Source organism: Microcaecilia unicolor, chromosome 1 (assembly GCF_901765095.1).
Source record: "Microcaecilia unicolor chromosome 1, aMicUni1.1, whole genome shotgun sequence".
NCBI classification, from domain to species: Eukaryota; Metazoa; Chordata; class Amphibia; order Gymnophiona; family Siphonopidae; genus Microcaecilia; species Microcaecilia unicolor.
The window spans coordinates 35464909-35484766 of NC_044031.1; the positions used below are offsets into that span (position 1 = coordinate 35464909).

The following is a 19858-nucleotide window of genomic DNA, read 5'->3' on the forward strand; positions in this document are numbered from 1 at the left end:
GCTCCGGGCAGGAAAGCGGGGGTTCCTTCGTTCTTGCCCGAGCGAACAGGTACCGCTAGACCACCAGGGATAGTGGCGTAAGGGGATGGGAGGTGACAGGGGGGAGGGAAGGTAATGAGGGGAAGAGTGTGGTACCGGGGGCAGGCCGGTACCTTGAAAGGGGCGGGGCGATGTGGTGAAAGGGGCCGGGGTGATGGGCACGTCGGTGTTTGCGGCTGGGATTTGGTGGAAGGGGAGGAGTAGGGAAACGCGCCATGCGTTGATTTGCCTTGTTTTCGTGTTCCGCCCTCGATGTCATCACGTGTGACGCGAGGGCAGGGCATGCCGACATGGTGAGTGTTGTGGCTTCACCACCATGAACTTACGAACCGGTGTGTGAGTGCCTGCAGTGACGTCAGTGTCCTCAGAACGTTGAGGGTGCGTTTTATTATAGTAGATGGTATATCAAACATTAGTAAATTATAACCATAAACCATTAAGTTTCTCAGATTAACTAATGCGCTTCTTAATTCTTCCAAAGTGCAAATGGGAGCTTCCTTCTAAAGCTCAAGGGGATTTTGCGTGGACTGTCTGGTGGTTATTAAGGAACATCTCAAGATTGAAGCACTTACCACACTCAGTACATGTATGTGCCATTTCACTGTTGTAACATCTACAAACAGTCTTTCTATTTGTGTGGGTTTTCAGGTGTACTCTAAGATGAGTCTTTCGACTAAAGCTTTTACCACACTCTGTACACGTAAACGGTCTCGTTCCTATGTGAATTCTGCGGTGACTTGTGAGGTTTCTTTTACGACTAAAGCTTTTACCACACTCTGTACACGAGAATGGTCTTTCTCCAGGGTGCATTTTTTGATATTCTGTGAAAACATTTTCAAAGCCTATATTATACAAAAACTGTTTCTTTTCCAAGTTATTTTCCTGGTATTCTGAGATGTTTGATTCATTACTATTCCCATATCCTGTTAATTTTAGGGGTCTCTGTTCACCACAGTCAGAGCATATAAAAGGTCTTTCTTTTGTGAGGATTTCCTCTTTCTCCTCCAGTTCTCCCTTCTGAACGAAGGCTTCCCCACAGTCTGCACATGCAGATGGTCTTTCTTCAGCATGTAATCGCTGATGTGATTTCAGAGTTACAAGATTGCTGAAAAATATCCCACACACATCACATAAACAGCTCTGTTCAAAGGTCAGGTTTCTCTGCTCTTCCCCTTTATGGGTGACATTACTGACACTTTGCTCACACAGTCTTGAGTTTCCTGTTGAATTTCTTTGCTTCTTTTCTGAGATGCGTTGGTTTTTGAACTTTGTTCCCCAGTCAGAACAGGAAGTAGCAGCACCTCTGTCTCTTTCTGATAACGTCTTGTTCCCTTCTACACTCTCACTGAGCTCCCAGTGATCTCCCTCCATGTTATTGCTTCTTGGATCATCAATTTCTAGATGAAAAGTAAACACAGGACATTATTCATTGGGTGGGTTGGCAAATGTATTGCACCTTAGAGGTGAAGGTCTCTCAAGTAAATGGAAATCAGACTCAGCTGTGAGTAAAGGGTTTTTGGCTAGTGATGGAGAGAATTCCCCACTGGGGGACTCCAGAATACCCCCCTCTAACCATGACAGGAGCTGGGATAGTAATCAGGAGAGGCTAAAGCACTTCATTTAATTAGCATTCCTGTAGGCACCAAGGCAAGATACAGCAATAAAAAAAAAAGTATCAGTATACAAATAAACAATTTACAAAATAAATACACACATCCTTCTACACTCAAAAACTGAAAATCTTCCTTAAACTCACCTGTGATAATAAGACTCAATACACTAATCATAAAAGTAAGAAATTGCTTCACCCACGTAAATATTCGACTACACTGATGTTCACTATTTTTCTAGCAGGGGGCCATGTTGAAACAAAAAAACAACTTCAAAGTCAGAGCTATCATTGCTGGACAAAGTGGACAGCACACCAGGTGGGCGGGGTAGTCGTTCTCCAATGACACTGTAGAGGTTTCCCCTACTGATGTGGTCAGCGTATTTGTGTAACCAAAGTCAAGGCTACCCCCAGTCTACTCCCAGATTTTTATTCATCAGCTCCTCTCCCTGACACATTCTCCTCCACCTTCATGTCAGCTAGTCCCACCCAGTCCTCATCCCCCACCCCCCTCTTCATCAGTCACCTTTCACCATCCTATCTCCACTTTAACTCCAAGCTGGCTCTCCACCTTCCCCCTCCCCATTTTTAAACCCGCAGCTCCATAGATCTGCTGGCAGTTTTTCTTGTAGCACCACATGACTCTCAGTGTGTTCAGCTGCTCCATACTCAACTTCCCACACTACTCTCTTTCTTCTGAGAATAGAGAAGGAGTTTGGGCAGTGCACAGTTCAGGCTGAGAGAGAGAGCTGCATGGTGCAGGATGTAGTGCAGGATGTAGTGCCGGTAGCAAGATCTGGGGAAGGGGGGGGGGGGAGGAGGTCAGTGGGCCTTGTTCCACTGTGATACTAAATTTTAAAAACACCCTAACCAGTGGTCTATAAAATATGATAATGAGGACATTTTGTTTGTAAGGGAGGGAATTCTATGAACTGAAACTGCTTATGCTGTATTCCCCTGTACGACCCCTTCAAGCTACTGTGACTCTATCAAGATTTCATCAGTGTAAAAGTATAAACAACATTACTCTCAGCATGCTGTTGAATTCCTCCCAGCTTCTCTCTTGCATGGAGAGAGAGCTGGTGGAAAACAGACTCGAAGTCTGCAAGGCAAAACTCTTGTCCAGCACATCCTGTAAATTATTTTTCCTTGTTTTGATTACTGTATTAAAGAAGATTTTGGTTCAAGAGTTCTCACATGTCTCATAGTGACTTTCTATACTCTGGTTTATACTGCATGCCAATCACTCAGTGAGAGGGCAGAACGCCCATCAAATGCTCTCTATATATGCTGCAATCTTGGCCATCCACACAATATCATTCAATTTCTTCACCCCCTTCTCTCAAAAGGATAGCTTATCCTGCTTCCAAAATCTAGCTTTTTTTTTGTTTGTTACATTTGTACCCCATGCTTTACCACTCATGGCAGGCTCAATGCGGCTTACATGGGGCAATGGAGGGTTAAGTGACTTGCCCAGAGTCACAAGGAGCTGCCTGTGCCTGAAGTGGGAATCAAACTCAGTTCCTCAGTTTCCCAGGACCAAAGTCCACCACCCTAACCACTAGGCCACTCCTCCATTACCACTAGGCCACTCCTCCACTGTTGCTACTATTTGAGATTCTACATGGAATGTTGCTATTCCACTAGCAACATTCCATGTAGAAGTTGACCCTTGCAGATCACCAATGTGGCCGCGCAGGCTTCTACATGGAATGTTGCTAGTGGAATAGCAACATTCCATGTAGAATCTCCAATAGTATCTATTTTATTACATTTGTACCCCGCGCTTTCCCACTCATGGCAGGCTCAATGCGGCTTACATGGGGCAATGGCGGGTTAAGTGACTTGCCCAGAGTCACAAGGAGCTGCCTGTGCCTGAGGTGGGAATCGAACTCAGTTCCTCAGTTCCCCAGGACCAAAGTCCACCACCCTAACCACTAGGCCACTCCTCCATTACCACTAGGCCACTCCTCCTCAACAGACTTCCCACTAGCTGAACTGTTTTAACAGGCAACATTCCAGATGTAGGTTTCACCTCTGTCCCCTACAATCTCTTGAGCCAGAACTACCACTCCTTCCCAACATTCCTGATTTCTAGGGCACTCCATCCACATGTGAAAACATCTTCCCTCCTCCCTTATTTGTGCCCTCTCTCCACTTGGACTAGGGACGGGATTATGTAAGTTCTGTACAATACTGTAGATACATTCTCCTGTCAAGGCTTTTGTCCGTTCACCCATTTATAAATTGTCTCCCATTCTTCCTTTTGCGGTTCCCTCCCAAAATCTTTTGCCATCCTCTCATGAAGGTAGCTTTGTCCTCCGTGGTCTCCGTTAACCATACATCTAAATTAGATATTACCTCCCCTGCTCCCTTTAAATTTTAAAATTAACTCCTCAAATTTCATGACCTCACTGCCTAGATCTGCCCTTGCTCACTTCTCTAACAAGTATTACCTTAGTTTTATTTATTTACTAGGAAAAAATGCCCGTTTCTGAGCGGAATGAAACGGGCGCTAGCAAGGGGCCCCCTCCCTCCGTCCCTCGAAGCTACTTGCCTTGTTCGCTGTGGGCCGTTTCAGCCCTTGAGTGTCAATAGCTCCGCCCTCGACGTCATGACGTTTTGACGCGAGGGCGGTGCAGACACTCCAGGGCACACTGGATATCTCGGGCGCCTCAACTTCCGTGGAGGCTTCAGAATGTTGGGGTTGCCTTTTATATATATAGAAGATTGGGATTTATTTAGGCGGGACTGGTGGTTGGGAGGCGGGGAATAGTGCTGGGCAGACTTATACGGTCTGTGCCCTGAAAAAGACAGGTACAAATCAAGGTAAGGTATACACATATGAGTTTGTCTTGGGCAGACTGGATGGACCATGCAGGTCTTTTTCTGCCGTCATCTACTATGTTACTATATTTACTGCCTTTTTGAAGGAATTCACTCAAGGCAGTGATATTCTGCCACTCTCTGGTGAGGCCTCATTTGGAGTACTGCGTGCAGTTCTGGAGACCGCACCTACGGAAAGATATAAACAGGACGGAGTCGGTCCAGAGGGCGGCTACGAAATTAGTAAGCGGTCTTGAATGCAAAAATTATAGGGACAGGCTTATGAACCTCAACATGTATACGCTGGGAGAGAGGAGACATGATAGAGACGTTTAAATATCTCAAGGGCATTTATGTACAGGAAGAGAGCCTTTTTCAAATGAAGGAGAGCTCTGGAATGAGGGGGCATACGACAAAGTTGAGAGGGAATAGGCTTAGGAGTAACCTAAGGAAATTTTATTTCACAGAAAGGGTGGTGGAGGCGTGGAATGGTCTCCCGGTGGAGGTGGTGGAGTCGAGGACTGTTCCAGAATTTAAAAAGGCATGGGATAAGCATGTGGGATCGCTTAGGAACAGGAAGAATTGGGGGTTACAGAGGATGGGCAAACTGGATGAGTCGTTTGGCCATTATCTGCTGTCATGTTTCTATGTTTCTATTCAGACTACGGGAAGAAGCCTGGCTAATTCTCATGGCTGGTGGTCAACCTGGATATTCAATGCAGGGCCATTTCCAGTGACCGGCACTGACAATTAGGGCAGTGGGTTCCCAATCCTGATCCTGGAGGTGCCACAGCCAGTCAGGTTTTCAGGATACCTACAATTATTATTATTATTATTTATTGCATTTGTATCCCACATTATCCCACCTATTTGCAGGCTCAATCTGGCTTACATTGTTTTGTTATGACATTGTCATTCCAGAATATCAGATACAGTTAGTAGTGTGCAGAGATTAAATAGGGAAGAAACAGGAAGTGATTGGGCAGGTGATTGCAGAAGTGGATTTTCATAGCTGGTTGGGTTGGGAAAGTGGATCAGTGAAGCTATTGGTTCTTGTTGTAGGCCTTGTTAAATAAATGTTAAATATTCATGAGAGAGATTTGAATGCAGTGGAGGCAGTGCATGCAAATCTCTCTCATCAATATTCATTGTGGTTATCCTGAAAACTTGACTGGCTGCGGTGCCTCCAGGACCAGGCTTGGGAACCACTGCACTGTATTAGGGTGTTCCTTGGATGGTTTAAATTTAACTGGGCAAGCCGATATTCAGTGCAGGCTAGTTACATTTAAACTGGCTAAAGACGAGCCTGCTATTTTGGCAGCCTAATTTGGCCACCAAACGTAGCTGGCGATGCACTGAATATTAAAGGATAACCGGTTATCTGCCAAGTGCTAACCAGCAATATTCAGCGGTACATGACTGGCTCTCTCCAGCTGAATATTTCCGGATAGTCAAGTAAGCACTATTTAACCAGCCAGCAGGTATTCCTGGATGGTTAAAATGGTTTTAAATATTGGGGGGGGGGGGCATGTATTTTCACATCTAGTCCTGAACAAGAATGCCTGAGTTTGTAATCAAAGGAAGGAAGGAAATGTGCTATTCTGTCACACAAAGTGTGCACTTTTCCACTTGTTTCTCCCTTTAATATGAACCCACCAACCCAGCCCCATGTGAAATCCATCATCCCCTCACTATAACCCACTGTCCCAGCCCTGTGCGACATCCATTCTCCCCTCAATATAACCTCACTGACAAAGCCCCATGTGACATCCATTCTCCCCTCACTATAACCCCACTGATTCAGACCCTTGTGAATCAGTTCTCCCCTCAAATAACCCGACTGACAGCCCTCCCCTCACAATAACCCGACTGACAGCCCTGTGGACATCCATTCTCCTCTCACTTTAACCCCCTCTGACACAGCCCCCTGTGACATCCATTCTCCCCTCATTATAACCCCATGTGATATCCATTCTCCCCTCACTATAACCCCACTGACACAGCCCCCTGTGACATCCATTCTCCCCTCATTAGAACCCCATGTGACATCCATTCTCCCCTCACTATAACCCCACTGACACAGCCCCCTGTGACATCCATTCTCCCCTCATTATAACCCCATGTGACATCCATTCTCCCCTCAATATAACCTCACTGACAAAGCCCTATGAGACATCCATTCTGCCCTCACTATAACCTGATTGACCATGCCCCGGGTGACATCCATTCTATCTGCCCTATAACCAATGCTCTGTTTCCTGTGGTAGCACGTTATGAAAATTATCTTGCTACAGGCCGCCTAACCTGTGAAGCAGGTATTGAAAAGGTTATATCAGTTTTCAAGGACTCTATTTTCCCTTTGAAGATTCCCGATGGAAAATGCACTCAGACATTCACAGCTGCTCTTTTCTATTCACAATTTTCCCACTTTATTTTCCATGTGCATTTTATCAAAGAATGCATGTAAATCAAAACTGCAACACCACCCTGCAACTGCCTTTATTTAAGTCCAATAAACTTAAGTGAAATAAACTGTATGTATATAAATTTAGTTTTATGTACTACAGACACATTTTTTAAAAGGCTATTTCGGTGCTATTTAACCCATTGTTTTAGCTGTGGAAATGGCTTTTTAAGATTACCCCCATTTAAAACATTCCACAGTGAAATTTCTGAAATGTTGCAATCCTGTAACATATCTGCAAAAATTTGTGAATAAAGAAATGCACATTTAATTTTACTTCATAGGTCATCCTTTTTTCCAATCTGAATTATTTGTGTATTTTTGGTAGTGGAAAAAAACGGATCTTAGTGATCAGCATTGGGCAGGGAGTTTGTCATAGGGAAAGAATCTAAAAGACAGATGTGTGGATTTTGGAATGTAGAGCAGAAGGGGGTTCGAAAATGAGGAAGAGATTATTAAAGAGAACATGGGGAGTAAGATATAGGGAGTCTGGAGAAAGACTAGAAATGGGGGGACAGAAAGAAAGAAGGGAAAAAAATCAGAGGTGAAGAATGAAGAACAACTTCATATATGGGAGTAAAGGGCAAAAAGGAGAACTGAGATGGGGAGGAAGTGAGGGGTGATCAGAAACAAGGAAATTAGAGAAGGGTGAAAATCTGAGCAGGGAAGAATCAGATGAGAGAGAGAGAGCGAGAGGAGGACAGGTAAAGAATCAAAAGAATGGGAAGAGGAAAGTGAGATCTGATTTAGAGATGAAGAGGAGTAAGCATCAGAGATGGAGAGAACAGAGGAAGAATCGAGATGGGGGGAATAGGTCTTGAGTATGAGAGAACAGAGAGGTTAGGGGATGTGGATGAGATAGGCAGATCTAAGATCTGAGGAGACAGCATATGCGCTGTCATTCCCCTGCCCCACCCCCTTCATTTTTACAATTAAAGAAAACAATGTGATAATTTTTAAGAATTATAGCAGACAGCCTCATAACTTAGATTATCTTTATATGCTAGGGTTGCTGGTAAAAATGTTAAATTCTTTCTTACCCAGTGAGATCAGGGTCTGGTAATTTTCTTTCATCACATCTACATAAAGATCCTTCTGCCATTCCTCTAAATCCTCCCACTCCTCCTGGGAGAAATAGATGGCGATGTCCTCGAAGGATACGGAGGCCTGAAAAACAAACCCTTCCACACTAAGCACCTTCTGCATCAGGTTCATTCATCAGGAGACTTCCCAGCAACAGGGCTCGGCAGGGCAGGGAGAGAGTTTTCAATGTGAAATAATACACAGTCCCAATTTCAGAGCATGGATATAGCAACTGGTAACCAGGTATGCACAGAACTGGGGACACAAAATATCACTTTGTGGAACTCCTGTTCTCCCTCTCCTTACACCCAGTAGGGTCTCAACAAGTATTTTCCCTCTGCCACAGGTCTGCTCTGACTGGGTCCTATTAAAATCAGGCCAGTCTCTGCTGTGTCTCAAGTTAGAAAGCGTTTGTATAGGGAGGACAGGAAGTTGGGAACCATCTCCTACCTGAGCAGAAGCTCCAGCAGGCATTTTCCTCTTTGCTTTGCAGGATTAGAAATTAATTGGGGTCTCTGGCTGCAGTGGCATGCTGGGGAAGGTGAGCTGTTTACTGAAAGAGAAGAGGGAAAGATGGGCAGAAGCTGAGATCAGAGGCTGGAAGCTTCAAGTTGCAGTGCTTAATCTGCCGTCCATCTCCAGCACCTCTCCTTTCTGCTGGGCGCAGGCTGATGACATCACACTGAGCCACAGGCAGTAACTTGTGTGGGAGGAAAAAGGCGAGGGAGGGCTTGGCTAAGAATCCAGGTCCCCTCCCCCACCCCCTTTATTAATATTTTGTTTTTAGGTGTCTTTTTACAAAGCTTCCAGGAAAGAGAGACCTTAGACCAAACTTGGTAGCTCTGCTTTTATTATTGAATACATCCTGAACAATGTATCAAGGAGAAAAGAACAAGAAACTTACAATAGTAGCAGCTTATATGTAGTAGATACAATGCGATACAACATGATGATGATACAGCGAGCAAAACCTCAAACAAACCTATTTGACAAAACAACCAAACGAAAATAAACTGGGCATGTATTTGGATACCTCTTCATTCATATGTCAAGATTTTTGTCCCGCACCCCACCCACCACCACCACCAAAACAAAACAAAACAGAGCTGCTAAAATACCCAGTTGCAGGAGGCTTTTTTTTACAAGTCCTGCTTTATACCTGCATTCCAAAAGCAGTGTGGGATTTGAAGTCCCTGATCCCAGCTATTGAAATCAGTGGACTTTTCTAGACAGAAATATTTGGAGTAGGGGCGTAGCCAGACAGCAGATTTTGGGTGGGCCTAGGCAAGAAGCGGGTGGGCACCAAATGTTCTCCTCCCCCACCCCCCCACACCAAAAAAATATCTCAGCTGGTGGGAAAATGCTTCACTCCACCTTGGTAGTCTGCAGCAGGCATGCACTGAAAACTGAGCATTCACAGGTGCCAGTATGGTGGAGAGCAGCATTTTCATTACCATCAGGGGGAAGTCTTCAGCTGGCAGAGCTTGGGATCCCCACCAGCTAATGCTAAACATATGCTACTGTTGGGTGGGCCTGAGTCCTATGTGGGTGGGCCCCAGCCCACCCAGGCCCATCTGTGGCTACGCCACAACAGGGAAGCAAGCCAAAGTGCAGTGGCTACCTACTTTGGTTACCATCCGGGGCAGAGCTCCCCCCCTCCTCCAAGCATGGAGGTGCACTGAGCAGTTGTGCAGCTGTAGGGTTGACAACTAGATCCAGATTCGCCAAACAGAATTGATCCAGTCCTGGGTTTACCCCATTGCATGCAGGGACTTGTGGTTCTGATTTCCCCGTCCCCAAATGCATTGGGGTAAGCTCAAAACTGGATTTTATTTTATTTGTTACATTTGTATCCCACATTTTCCCACCTATTTGCAGGCTCAATGTGGCTTACATAGTACCATAAAGGCCTTTCGCCAGTTCCGGTATGAGCAAATACAGTACTGTTGTGGTAGAATAAGGTTTGTGTGTACAGACACATTAGGGAATCGTAGAGAGGAAGAGAATCGTAGAGCGGAAGAGTTATTATATGTCCATTACGAGCTTTGGTTTCGTTGTGTTGCAGGGTTCAGGCATTTAAGTTGGGTTGGTAGGGTATGCCTTTTTGAACAGGTTAGTTTTTAATGATTTCCGGAAGTTTAGGTGATCATAAGTTGTTTTCACGGCTTTTGGTAATGCGTTCCATAGCTGTGTGCTTATGTAGGAAAAGCTGGATGCATAGGTTGATTTGTATTTTAGTCCTTTGCAGCTTGGATAGTGGAGATTTAGGTATGTTCATGTTGATCCTGTTGTGTTTCTGGTTGGTAGGTCTATGAGGTCTGTCATGTATCCCAGGGCTTCGCCATAGATAATTTTATGAACCAGGGTGCAGATTTTGAAAGCAATACGTTCTTTGATTGGGAGCCAGTGCAATTTTTCTCAGAGGGGTTTGGCGCTTTCGAATCGCGTTTTTCCAAATATAAGCCTGGCTGCCGTGTTTTGAGCGGTCTGAAGTTTCTTTATAATTTGTACTTTGCATCCCGCATAAATTCCGTTGCAGTAGTCTACATGGCTTAGTACCATTGTGCAAAATGTTTCCCTCGGGAAGAATGGTTTCACGCGTTTGAGTTTCCACATTGAGTGGAACATTTTCTTTGTTGTAGATTTCACTTGGTTCTCTAGTGTAAGGTTACAGTCGATTGTGACACAGAGAATTTTCAGGCTGTCTGAGATAGGGAGGGTATAATCTGGGGTGTTTATGTTTGTGGGTTTGTTCGTATTGTATTGGGATGAGAGGATGAGACAGTGTGTTTTTTCTGTGTTGAGTTTTAGTTGAAATGCGTTAAATCTGGATCTAATTGGCAACCCTACCTAGCTGTTGTTTTTGTCGGTCCCCTGCTCCCTCTAACATCAACTTCCTGTTCCAGGGCAGGGGACCGGCAGAGCTGACAGCCATGCAACTGCTCAGCACATACCCTTCCTGTCTGCACCTGGGGCAGACCACCCCGCCCTTGGTACACTAGAACCAAAGTGACATTTCTATGCATCATACTCCGCATACTGCTTTCCACGGTGGTGATATGTTTGAGTTCGATTTTACTTGATAAGTTCTGGTGGTTAGAAAACCTTTAATCCAATTACGTACATTTCCTTCAATCCCAAAATGGCTAAGTAGTCTTAGTAGTATGTTGTGGTTTACCATGTCGAATGTAACTAGCCTGCGCTGAATATCGGCCAGGGGCGTATCTGCGTGGGGCCTCAGGGGCCTGGGCCCCCGCAGATTTTGCCCTGGACCCCCCTACCGCCATCAACCCTCCCCCGCTGCCGTTCTTACTTTTGCTGGCGGGGGACCCCAACCCCCGCCAGCCGAGGTCTGCTTCCACCTGCCGCTGCCGTAAAAACTTCTTCTTCAGCCGGCGGGGGACCCCAAACCCCCGCCAGCCGCCCCGCGGTGTTTAAAATTCATCTTCGGCCTCCGTGGCCGTGCTGCTGTGATAGGCGCTGTTGAAATCCACTTCGGAGTCTGACGTCGCAGCACGTACAACGTACAACGACGTCAGACTCCGAAGTGGATTTCAACAGCGCCTATCACAGCAGCACGGCCACGGAGGCCGAAGATGAATTTTAAACACCACGGGGCGGCTGGCGGGGGTTTGGGGTCCCCCGCCGGCTGAAGAAGAAGTTTTTGCGGCAGGTGGAAGTAGACCTCTGCTGGCGGGGGTTGGGGTCCCCCGCCAGCAAAAGTAAGAACGGCAGCGGGGGAGGGTTGGCGGCGGGAGGGGGGTGGAGTCATTGGTGGCGGTGGGGGCTCGGCGGTGGGGGCTCGGCGGCGGCGGCGGGGGGGGGCTAAAATGTGCCCCCTCCCTCTGGCTCTGGCCCCCCCTACCGCCGGAGTCCAGATACGCCCCTGATATCGGCTGAGCAGTTGCATGGCTGTCAGCTCTGCCGGTCCCCTGCCCTGGAACAGGAAGTTGATGTTAGAGGGAGCAGGGGACCGAAAAAGACAACAGCTAGGTAGGGTTGCCAATTAGATCCAGATTTAACGCATTTCAACTAAAACTCAACACAGAAAAAACACACTGTCTCATCCTCTCATCCCAATACAATACGAACAAACCCACAAACATAAACACCCCAGATTATACCCTCCCTATCTCAGACAGCCTGAAAGTTCTCTGTGTCACAATCGACTGTAACCTTACACTAGAGAACCAAGTGAAATCTACAACAAAGAAAATGTTCCACTCAATGTGGAAACTCAAATGCGTGAAACCATTCTTCCCGAGGGAAACATTTTGCACAATGGTACTAAGCCATGTAAACTACTGCAACGGAATTTATGCGGGATGCAAAGTACAAATTATAAAGAAACTTCAGACCGCTCAAAACACGGCAGCCAGGCTTATATTTGGAAAAACGCGATTCGAAAGCGCCAAACCCCTCTGAGAACAGGCATTTAAGTTGGGTCGGTAGGGTATGCCTTTTTGAACAGGTTAGTTTTTAATGATTTCCGGGAGTTTAGGTGATCATAAGTTGTTTTCACGCCTTTTGGTAATGCGTTCCATAGCTGTGTGCTTATGTAGGAAAAGCTGGATGCATAGGTTGATTTGAGGTACCCAAATTGCAAAGGACTGAAAAACAAAACAACTTACGCATCCGGCTTCTCCTACATAAGTGCACAACTATGGAATGTCATCCCAAAAGCTGTGAAAAAAATCCATGACCACCTGAACTTCAGGAAATCACTAAAAACCAAGCTCTTCAAAAAGGCCTACCCCAACGACCCTACATACAGTGGCGTACCAAGGGGGGGGGGCGGTGGGGGCGGTCCGCCCCGGGTGCCAGTGGGTGGGGGGTGCTCCGCTCCCGCCGCCTCCCGTGGCCGTTCCCGCGGCGCCACACATTAAAAAAACCGGCGAAGCAGCGTCGCAGGCAGCGCCCCTCGTGCCCTGCTTGTAAAAATAAAATAAAATCTCCTTCCTTCTCCTCCTCGTCTTGACGTCTTGACGTCGACTCAGGCCTTTTGATTGGAAGGCCCGAGTCGACATCAAGATGTCAAGACGAGGAGAAGGAAGGAGATTTGATTTTTTTTTTACAAGCAGGGCACGAGGGGCGCTGCCTGTGACGCTGCTTCGCCGGTTTTAACGGGACTGAGGTGGGGAAGGAGAGGGGCGAAAGGGACTCGGGTGGGGGTGTTCAGAGGGGAGAAGGGGACTGGGGTGGGGATCTCAGAGGGGAGAAGGGAAGGGGAGGGGAGAAGGGGACTGGGGTGGGGGTGTTCAGAGGGGAAAAGCGGAGGGGAGAAGGGGACTGGGGTGGGGATCTCAGAGGGGAGAAGGGGACTGGGGTGGGGATCTCAGAGGGGAGAAGGGGAGGGGAGAAGGGGACTGGGGTGGGGGTGTTCAGAGGGGAAAAGCGGAGGGGAGAAGGGGACTGGGGTGGGGATCTCAGAGGGGAGAAGGGGACTGGGGTGGGGGTGTTCAGAGGGGAAAAGGGGAGGGGAGAAGGGGACTGGGGTGGGGATCTCAGAGGGGAGAAGGGGACTGGGGTGGGGATCTCAGACAGGGGAGGGGAGAAGGGGACTGGGGTGGGGGTGTTCAGAGGGGAAAAGGGGAGGGGACAAGGGGACTGGGGTGGGTATCTCAGACAGGGGAGGGGAGAAGGGGACTGGGGTGGGGATCTCAGAGGGGAGAAGGGGAGGGGAGAAGGGGACTGGGGTGGGGGTGTTCAGAGGGGAGAAGGGGGCTGGAACTGGGGGCTGAAAAAAGGGGCAGAGAGAGAGAGGGGACAGATCCTAGATGGAAGGGGGAGCGAGAGGGAGGGCAGATCCTGGATGGATGGGAGAGGGAGGGCAAATGGTGGATTGAAGGGGCAGAAAGAAAGGGCAGGCAGTGGATGGAAGGGACGGCAGAGAGGGCAGACACTGGATGGCAGAGAGAGAGAGTGAAGACAGATGCTGGATGGAAGGAAGACGGTGAAAAGAAGATGAGGAAAGCAGAAACCAGAGACAACAAACTGTAAATAAAATATATTTTTTTATTTTTTTTGCTTTAGGATAAAGTATTGTAGATGTGTTAAATGTTTATAATAGAACATGTAAATAAGGTAATCTTTTTATTGGACTAATTTTAATACATTTTGACTAACTTTCGGAGAACAAAACCCCCTTCCTCAGGTCAGGATAGGATACTGTAACAGCACTATATTGTACTGACCCGAGGACGGAGGTTTTGGCCTCTGAAAGCTAAATGTATTAGTCCAATAAAATGGTATTATTTTACTTTCTATATTTGTTTTATTTCTATTTGTTAATTTGTAAAGTGGTGATTGGTACTTGTTAGTTTTTTTCAAATTTACATCTGCTGTCTTTATATTTTGCACAGTACTAGGGGACAGTTTTTGTTTCTGTGGTGTTGCATTGTATGCAGAGTCTGGCATTGGGGGTTCAGTTTAATTTATGTCTAAATAGAAAGTTTATGATTACTTATTCTATAGTGGATTAGGGTGTATCTGTGTTTGTGAAAAAGACATGGCTTTCTTTCAGTTGGCATTGACTGTGCAGGATCTACGATCTGTACTATTCTGTCTGGTTTCGTTTTACAATAGGTGAATTGATGTTCTAGTGCTCACTGTAGTGTTTAAGATGCTTTCCTTTTCCTTGTGTGACTCGTAGAAATTACTGCTTATGGTATGGTAGAATTGCTCTATAAGTCCTGAGTGTTTTGTATTCTTGGCATGCCTAGTACTGGATTTGGGGGGGGGGGGTGTTAAAAAATGACCGGCCCCGGGTGTCAACTACCCTAGGTACGCCACTGCCTACATAAACCTCTTCACCAAGCAGCACAGCATGACTAATATCTCAACCCGTTGTGTAAAATTCTTTCCAACTTCAATTGGCTTGGAAAGAATAAAAGGAAGACAAGATAAATGACAGACAAGAAATGGGAGGCGGGGATGAGATCAGCAAGAGGAGAAAAGGGGACCGCGACAGAAAGAGAGAAGAGGCCTAATGGTTAGGGTGGTGGACTCTGGTCCTGGGGAACTGAGTTCGATTCCCACTTCAGGCACAGGCAGCTCCTTGTGACTCTGGGCAAGTCACTTAACCCTCCATTGCCCCAGGTACAAATAAGTACCTGTATCTATATAAATAAATCCCACCTTGAACGTTCTGAAACTCCCTCCAACTGTGGCAGTGAAGTCCTGAACTGCTGTAGTCCTCCTGGCTATTCGGACTACTCACCACCGCCCTCAGCCACGCCCCTTCTGCGACCTACGCCACGCCCCAACTGCACATAAAAAGCACCATGAACGTTCTGAACCACACTTTGAGGCTTCAAAAGTTCGTATGTTCGAAGCTCTGTAACCACTTTTAACCACAGTACATCTGGGCGCCGCCATGATGTGAAACGAGCGTCACAGCTGCGTCACACCAATAGGAATACAACAAGCCTCGCTGCCAACCCCTTCGTTGTTCTGCCATTGCTCCGCCCTCAACGTCATGACGTTTGACGCAAGGGCGGGGCCTGGACCGATTTCCCACCCCCCCACCTCCCTGCCTCCCTCCCTGCCAACCCCTTCGTTGTTCTGCCATTGCTCCGCCCTCGAGGGCGGGGCCCGGAGCAATTTTGGTGGCTTCACCACCACGAACCTTCCAGGCTGAGGCTGAAGGGTTCGTGGATTCGTGGTGTGAAGCCTTCAAGCCAGCCAGCCGTCTCTGCCCCGCCCTCGCGACAAAACAAACAAATCCGGAAGCGAAACGTCAGGAAAGGAGGCGGCGCTCCCGACGTCTAGCCTTCCCTTCGCTGTGTTCCGCCTTCAAAATAAGGCGGAACACAGCGAAGGGAAAGCTAGACGTCGGGAGCGCCGCCTCCTTCCCTGACGCTTCGCTGCACGAACCGCCACGGAGGTAAAGTTAAAAAGAATAAAAAAAAAAAAAAGGGATGCATGGATGCGAAGGGGGGGGCATGGATGCGAAGGGGGGGGGGAAGAGGGCGGGCCAGGCTGGGACATGGGAGAGAGACTAGCATGGATGCGAGGGGGGGGGGGTCATGGAAGGGCGAGAGGGGACTTGCTGGAAAAGGATGAATGGAGGCGGCAGGGGACAGAGGAGCATGGATGGGTATGGATTAGGAGGGCAGGGCACAGGGAGAGAGGGGAATTACTGGAAATGGATGAATGGAGGGGGCAGGGGACAGAGGAGCATGGATGGGCATGGATTGGGAGGGCAGGACTCAGGGAGAGGGGAATTGCTGGATAGGGATGAATGGAGGGGACAGATGGGCATGGATGGATATGGATTGCACAGCAGGCCTCAGGCAGAGAGGGGAAATGCTGGATAGGGAAAAGGAGAGGGGAATTGCTGGATAGGGATGAATGGAGGGGACAGATGGGCATGGATGGATATGGATTGCACAGCAGGCCTCAGGCAGAGAGGGGAAATGCTGGATAGGGAAAAATGGAGGGGCCAGGTGACAGAGGAGCATGGATGGGCATGGATTGGAAGGGCAGGACTCAGGGAGAGGGGAATTGCTGGATAGGGATGAATGGAGGAGACAGATGGGCATGGATGGATATGGATTGCAGAGCAGGCCTCACGCAGAGAGGGGAAATGCTGGATAGGGAAAAATGGAGGGGCCAGGTGACAGAGGAGCATGGATGGGCATGGATTGGAAGGGCAGGACTCAGGGAGAGGGGAATTGCTGGATAGGGATGAATGGAGGAGACAGATGGGCATGGATGGATATGGATTGCAGAGCAGGCCTCACGCAGAGAGGGGAAATGCTGGATAGGGAAAAATGGAGGGGCCAGGTGACAGATGAGCATGGATGGGCATGGATTGGAAGGGCAGGACTCAGGGAGAGGGGAATTGCTGGATAGGGATGAATGGAGGGGACAGATGGGCATGGATGGATATGGATTGCAGAGCAGGCCTCAGGCAGAGAGGGGAAATGCTGGATAGGGAAAAATGGAGGGGCCAGGTGACAGAGGAGCATGGATGGGCATGGATTGGAAGGGCAGGACTCAGGGAGAGGGGAATTGCTGGATAGGGATGAATGGAGGGGACAGATGGGCATGGATGGATATGGATTGCAGAGCAGGCCTCAGGCAGAGAGGGGAAATGCTGGATAGGGAAAAATGGAGGGGCCAGGTGACAGATGGGCATGGATTGGAAGGGCAGGACTCAGGGAGAGGGGAATTGCTGCATAGGGATGAATGGAGGGGACAGATGGGCATGGATGGATATGGATTGCAGGGCAGGCCTCAGGCAGAGAGGGGAAATGCTGGATAGGGATGAATGGAGGGGGCAGGTGACAGACAAACATGGATGGCCATGGATTGGGAGGGCAGGGCTCAGGGACAGAGGGGAATTGCTGGAAAAGGATGAATGGAGGGGGCAGGGGACAGATGGCCATGGATTGGAAGGGCACGGCTCACATTCTCTCTCTCATATACAATGTCTTTCTCACTCTCACACACTCTGTCTCACACTGTATCACATTCACTCTCTATGTGCCACACAGTCACTCACACACTCGCTTGGTCTCATACACTCACTCAAACAGAGAATCTGTGTCTCACACACACACTCTCTCTCTCGCCCACACACACACACTCTCACTCACACTGTGTCTCACATACACACTTGCACACACTCTCATTCTCACACACACACTCTCTCACAAACACACTCACACCCAGACTCACGCTCTCTCTCACACAATCACACTTTCACTCTGACTCTCAAACAGTCACTCTCACATACACTCTCCCAAACATACACACTCCGAGGAAAACCTTGCTAGCGCCCGTTTCATTTGTGTCAGAAACGGGCCTTTTTTACTAGTATAATATGTAAGCCACATTGAGCCTGCCATGAGTGGGAAAGCGCGGGGTACAAATGTAACAAAAATAAAAATCAGAGGGGAAAGAAAATATATAAAAAGAGAAAATGAGTAAATAAGGTGGGGCCTGATTTTCAGTCGGCGGTGCCGCCATTAAACCTGGAATTTCAATTCCGGGCCATGTCTGGGCTACAGATAAAAATTCATAGAGTAAAAAAAAAAAATCCTATCTTTAACAAGAAAACAAAGCAGTAAAACAGAGATAAACATAAAAAAGACCAGAACTCCCTCCCACCCACCCCTCACACCACCCAATGCCCCATGTAATGATAACAGTACAGTACGTTCTTCCAACAGTACTACGTGAAACACATCAACCATTTAACACACGACTCCGGGCCACATGAGTCAGTACGGACCAGAAAGGCTCCCACCGCAGCTGCAGTCGTTGGCCTAATATTGTGACGCAGTCTTAAACAGCTGTCTGCAAGGTTCCACGTTAGGAGTCACCGACCAAGAAAGGGATCTCGGTGTTGTTGTTGATGATACGTTGAAATGCTCTGCTCAGTGTGCAGCAGCGGCTAACAAAGCAAATAGAATGTTAGGTATTATTAGGAAAGGAATGGAAAACAAAAGTGAGGACGTTATAATGCCTTTGTATCGGTCCATGGTGCGACCGCACCTCGAATATTGTGTTCAATTCTGGTCGCCACATCTAAACAAAAATATAGTGGAATTAGAAAAGGTACAGAGAAGGGCGACAAAAATGATAAAGGGGATAGGACGACTTCCCTTTGAGGAAAGGCTGAAGCGTCTAGGGCTCTTCAGCTTTGAGAAGAGACGGCTGAGGGGAGATATGATAGAGATCTATAAAATAATGAGTGGAGTGGAACAGGTAGATATGAATCATTTGTTGACTCCTTCCAAATATACTAGGACTAGGGGGCGTGCAATGAAGCTACAAAGTAGTAAATTTAATACGAATCAGAGAAACTTTTTATTCGCTCAACTTGTAATTAAACTCTGGAATTTGTTGCCAGAGAATGTGGTAAAGGCAGTTAGATTAGTGGGGCTTAAAAAGGGTCTGGACAGCTTCCTAAAGGAAAAGTCCATAGACCATTATTAAACTGACTTGGGAAAATCCACTGCTTATTTCTGGGATAAGCAACATAAAATGTATTGAGATTTTCTGGGATCTTGCCAGGTATTTGTGACCTGGATTGGCCACTGTTGGAAACAGGATACTGGGCTTGATGGACCTTTGGTCTGTCCCAGTGTGGCAATACTTATGTACTGGACAACACACAACCTTCATCCCTTCCGACCCTCCACATTCGATCACCATACAACCTTGTATTTGTTCAACCGACTGGGCAAATGCCTCTGACAGTACTATGTAAGCCACATTGAGCCTGCAAATAGGTGGGAAAATGTGGTGTACAAATGCAACAAATAAATAAAATAAATAAATTGCTCCCTTATTTTGTCTGCTGAGTCCCCCAAAACCCACCACCCCCAACTGTACACCACTACCATAGCCCTTACGGGTGAAGGAGGCACCTATATGTGGGTACAGTTGGTTTCTGGTGAGTTTTGGTAATCAATAGAAGAAAAACAAAATAATACATGGGAAAGAAAATAAGATGATACCTTTTTTTATTGGACATAACTTAATACATTTCTTGATTAGCTTTCGAAGGTTGCCCTTCTTCGTCAGATCGGAAATAAGCAAATGTTGGTAGATGACAATATATATAAGTGAGTTCAAAACTATAAATGTATACACAAGATAATCTCTTTAAACAATTTAATGTCAATCTAGAAAATTAGGAGATTCACAATAATAATAAGCATCAAAAGGTCTGACTGAAAAACAGAGGAAAGGCCTTGAGAAGCCCCCAGCGTATCTACAAGCTTTGGGGGCTGGGCTTCTTCATCATCGGCCAGAAAACCTGTGTGTGTGTGTTAATTAATTCTTGTATTTTTCACATATGTTTCTTTTCTTCTGTCTTTCGT

At 47.1% G+C, this 19858-nt stretch overlaps 1 protein-coding gene and 1 pseudogene across 4 annotated transcripts; both read right to left on the bottom strand.

Annotated features, from left to right (window-relative positions):
• Positions 1–19858, bottom strand: part of LOC115465113 — a 500577-nt pseudogene that overhangs the window by 300694 nt on the left and 180025 nt on the right.
• On the bottom strand, positions 408–9735 carry LOC115465027 (gastrula zinc finger protein XlCGF8.2DB-like). 4 transcript variants are annotated; one of them, XM_030195450.1, is made up of 4 exons: positions 9647–9735; positions 8472–8574; positions 7979–8105; positions 408–1436 (listed from the first exon to the last, which is right to left on the bottom strand). In XM_030195450.1, exons 2-4 carry the CDS (start codon positions 8493–8495, stop codon positions 547–549), a joined length of 1041 nt encoding a protein of 346 aa, XP_030051310.1. In that variant the 5' UTR covers positions 8496–8574; positions 9647–9735; the 3' UTR covers positions 408–546. The 4 variants fall into 4 exon arrangements, with proteins under 4 accessions (XP_030051310.1, XP_030051297.1, XP_030051302.1 ...); XM_030195437.1 differs by lacking the exon at positions 9647–9735 and adding an exon at positions 9181–9217; XM_030195442.1 differs by lacking the exon at positions 9647–9735 and adding an exon at positions 8926–9007.

Excerpts from the sequence above, each read along its gene's own strand:
- LOC115465027 (XM_030195450.1), bottom strand. The coding sequence starts at position 8,495 with ATGCCTGCTGGAGCTTCTGCTCAG. Across the intron at positions 8,106-8,471 it reads CTGCTGGAGCTTCTGCTCAG|GCCTCCGTATCCTTCGAGGA; the intron begins GTAGGAGATGGT and ends TTTGTTTTTCAG. Across the intron at positions 1,437-7,978 it reads CCAGACCCTGATCTCACTGG|AAATTGATGATCCAAGAAGC; the intron begins GTAAGAAAGAAT and ends CTTTTCATCTAG.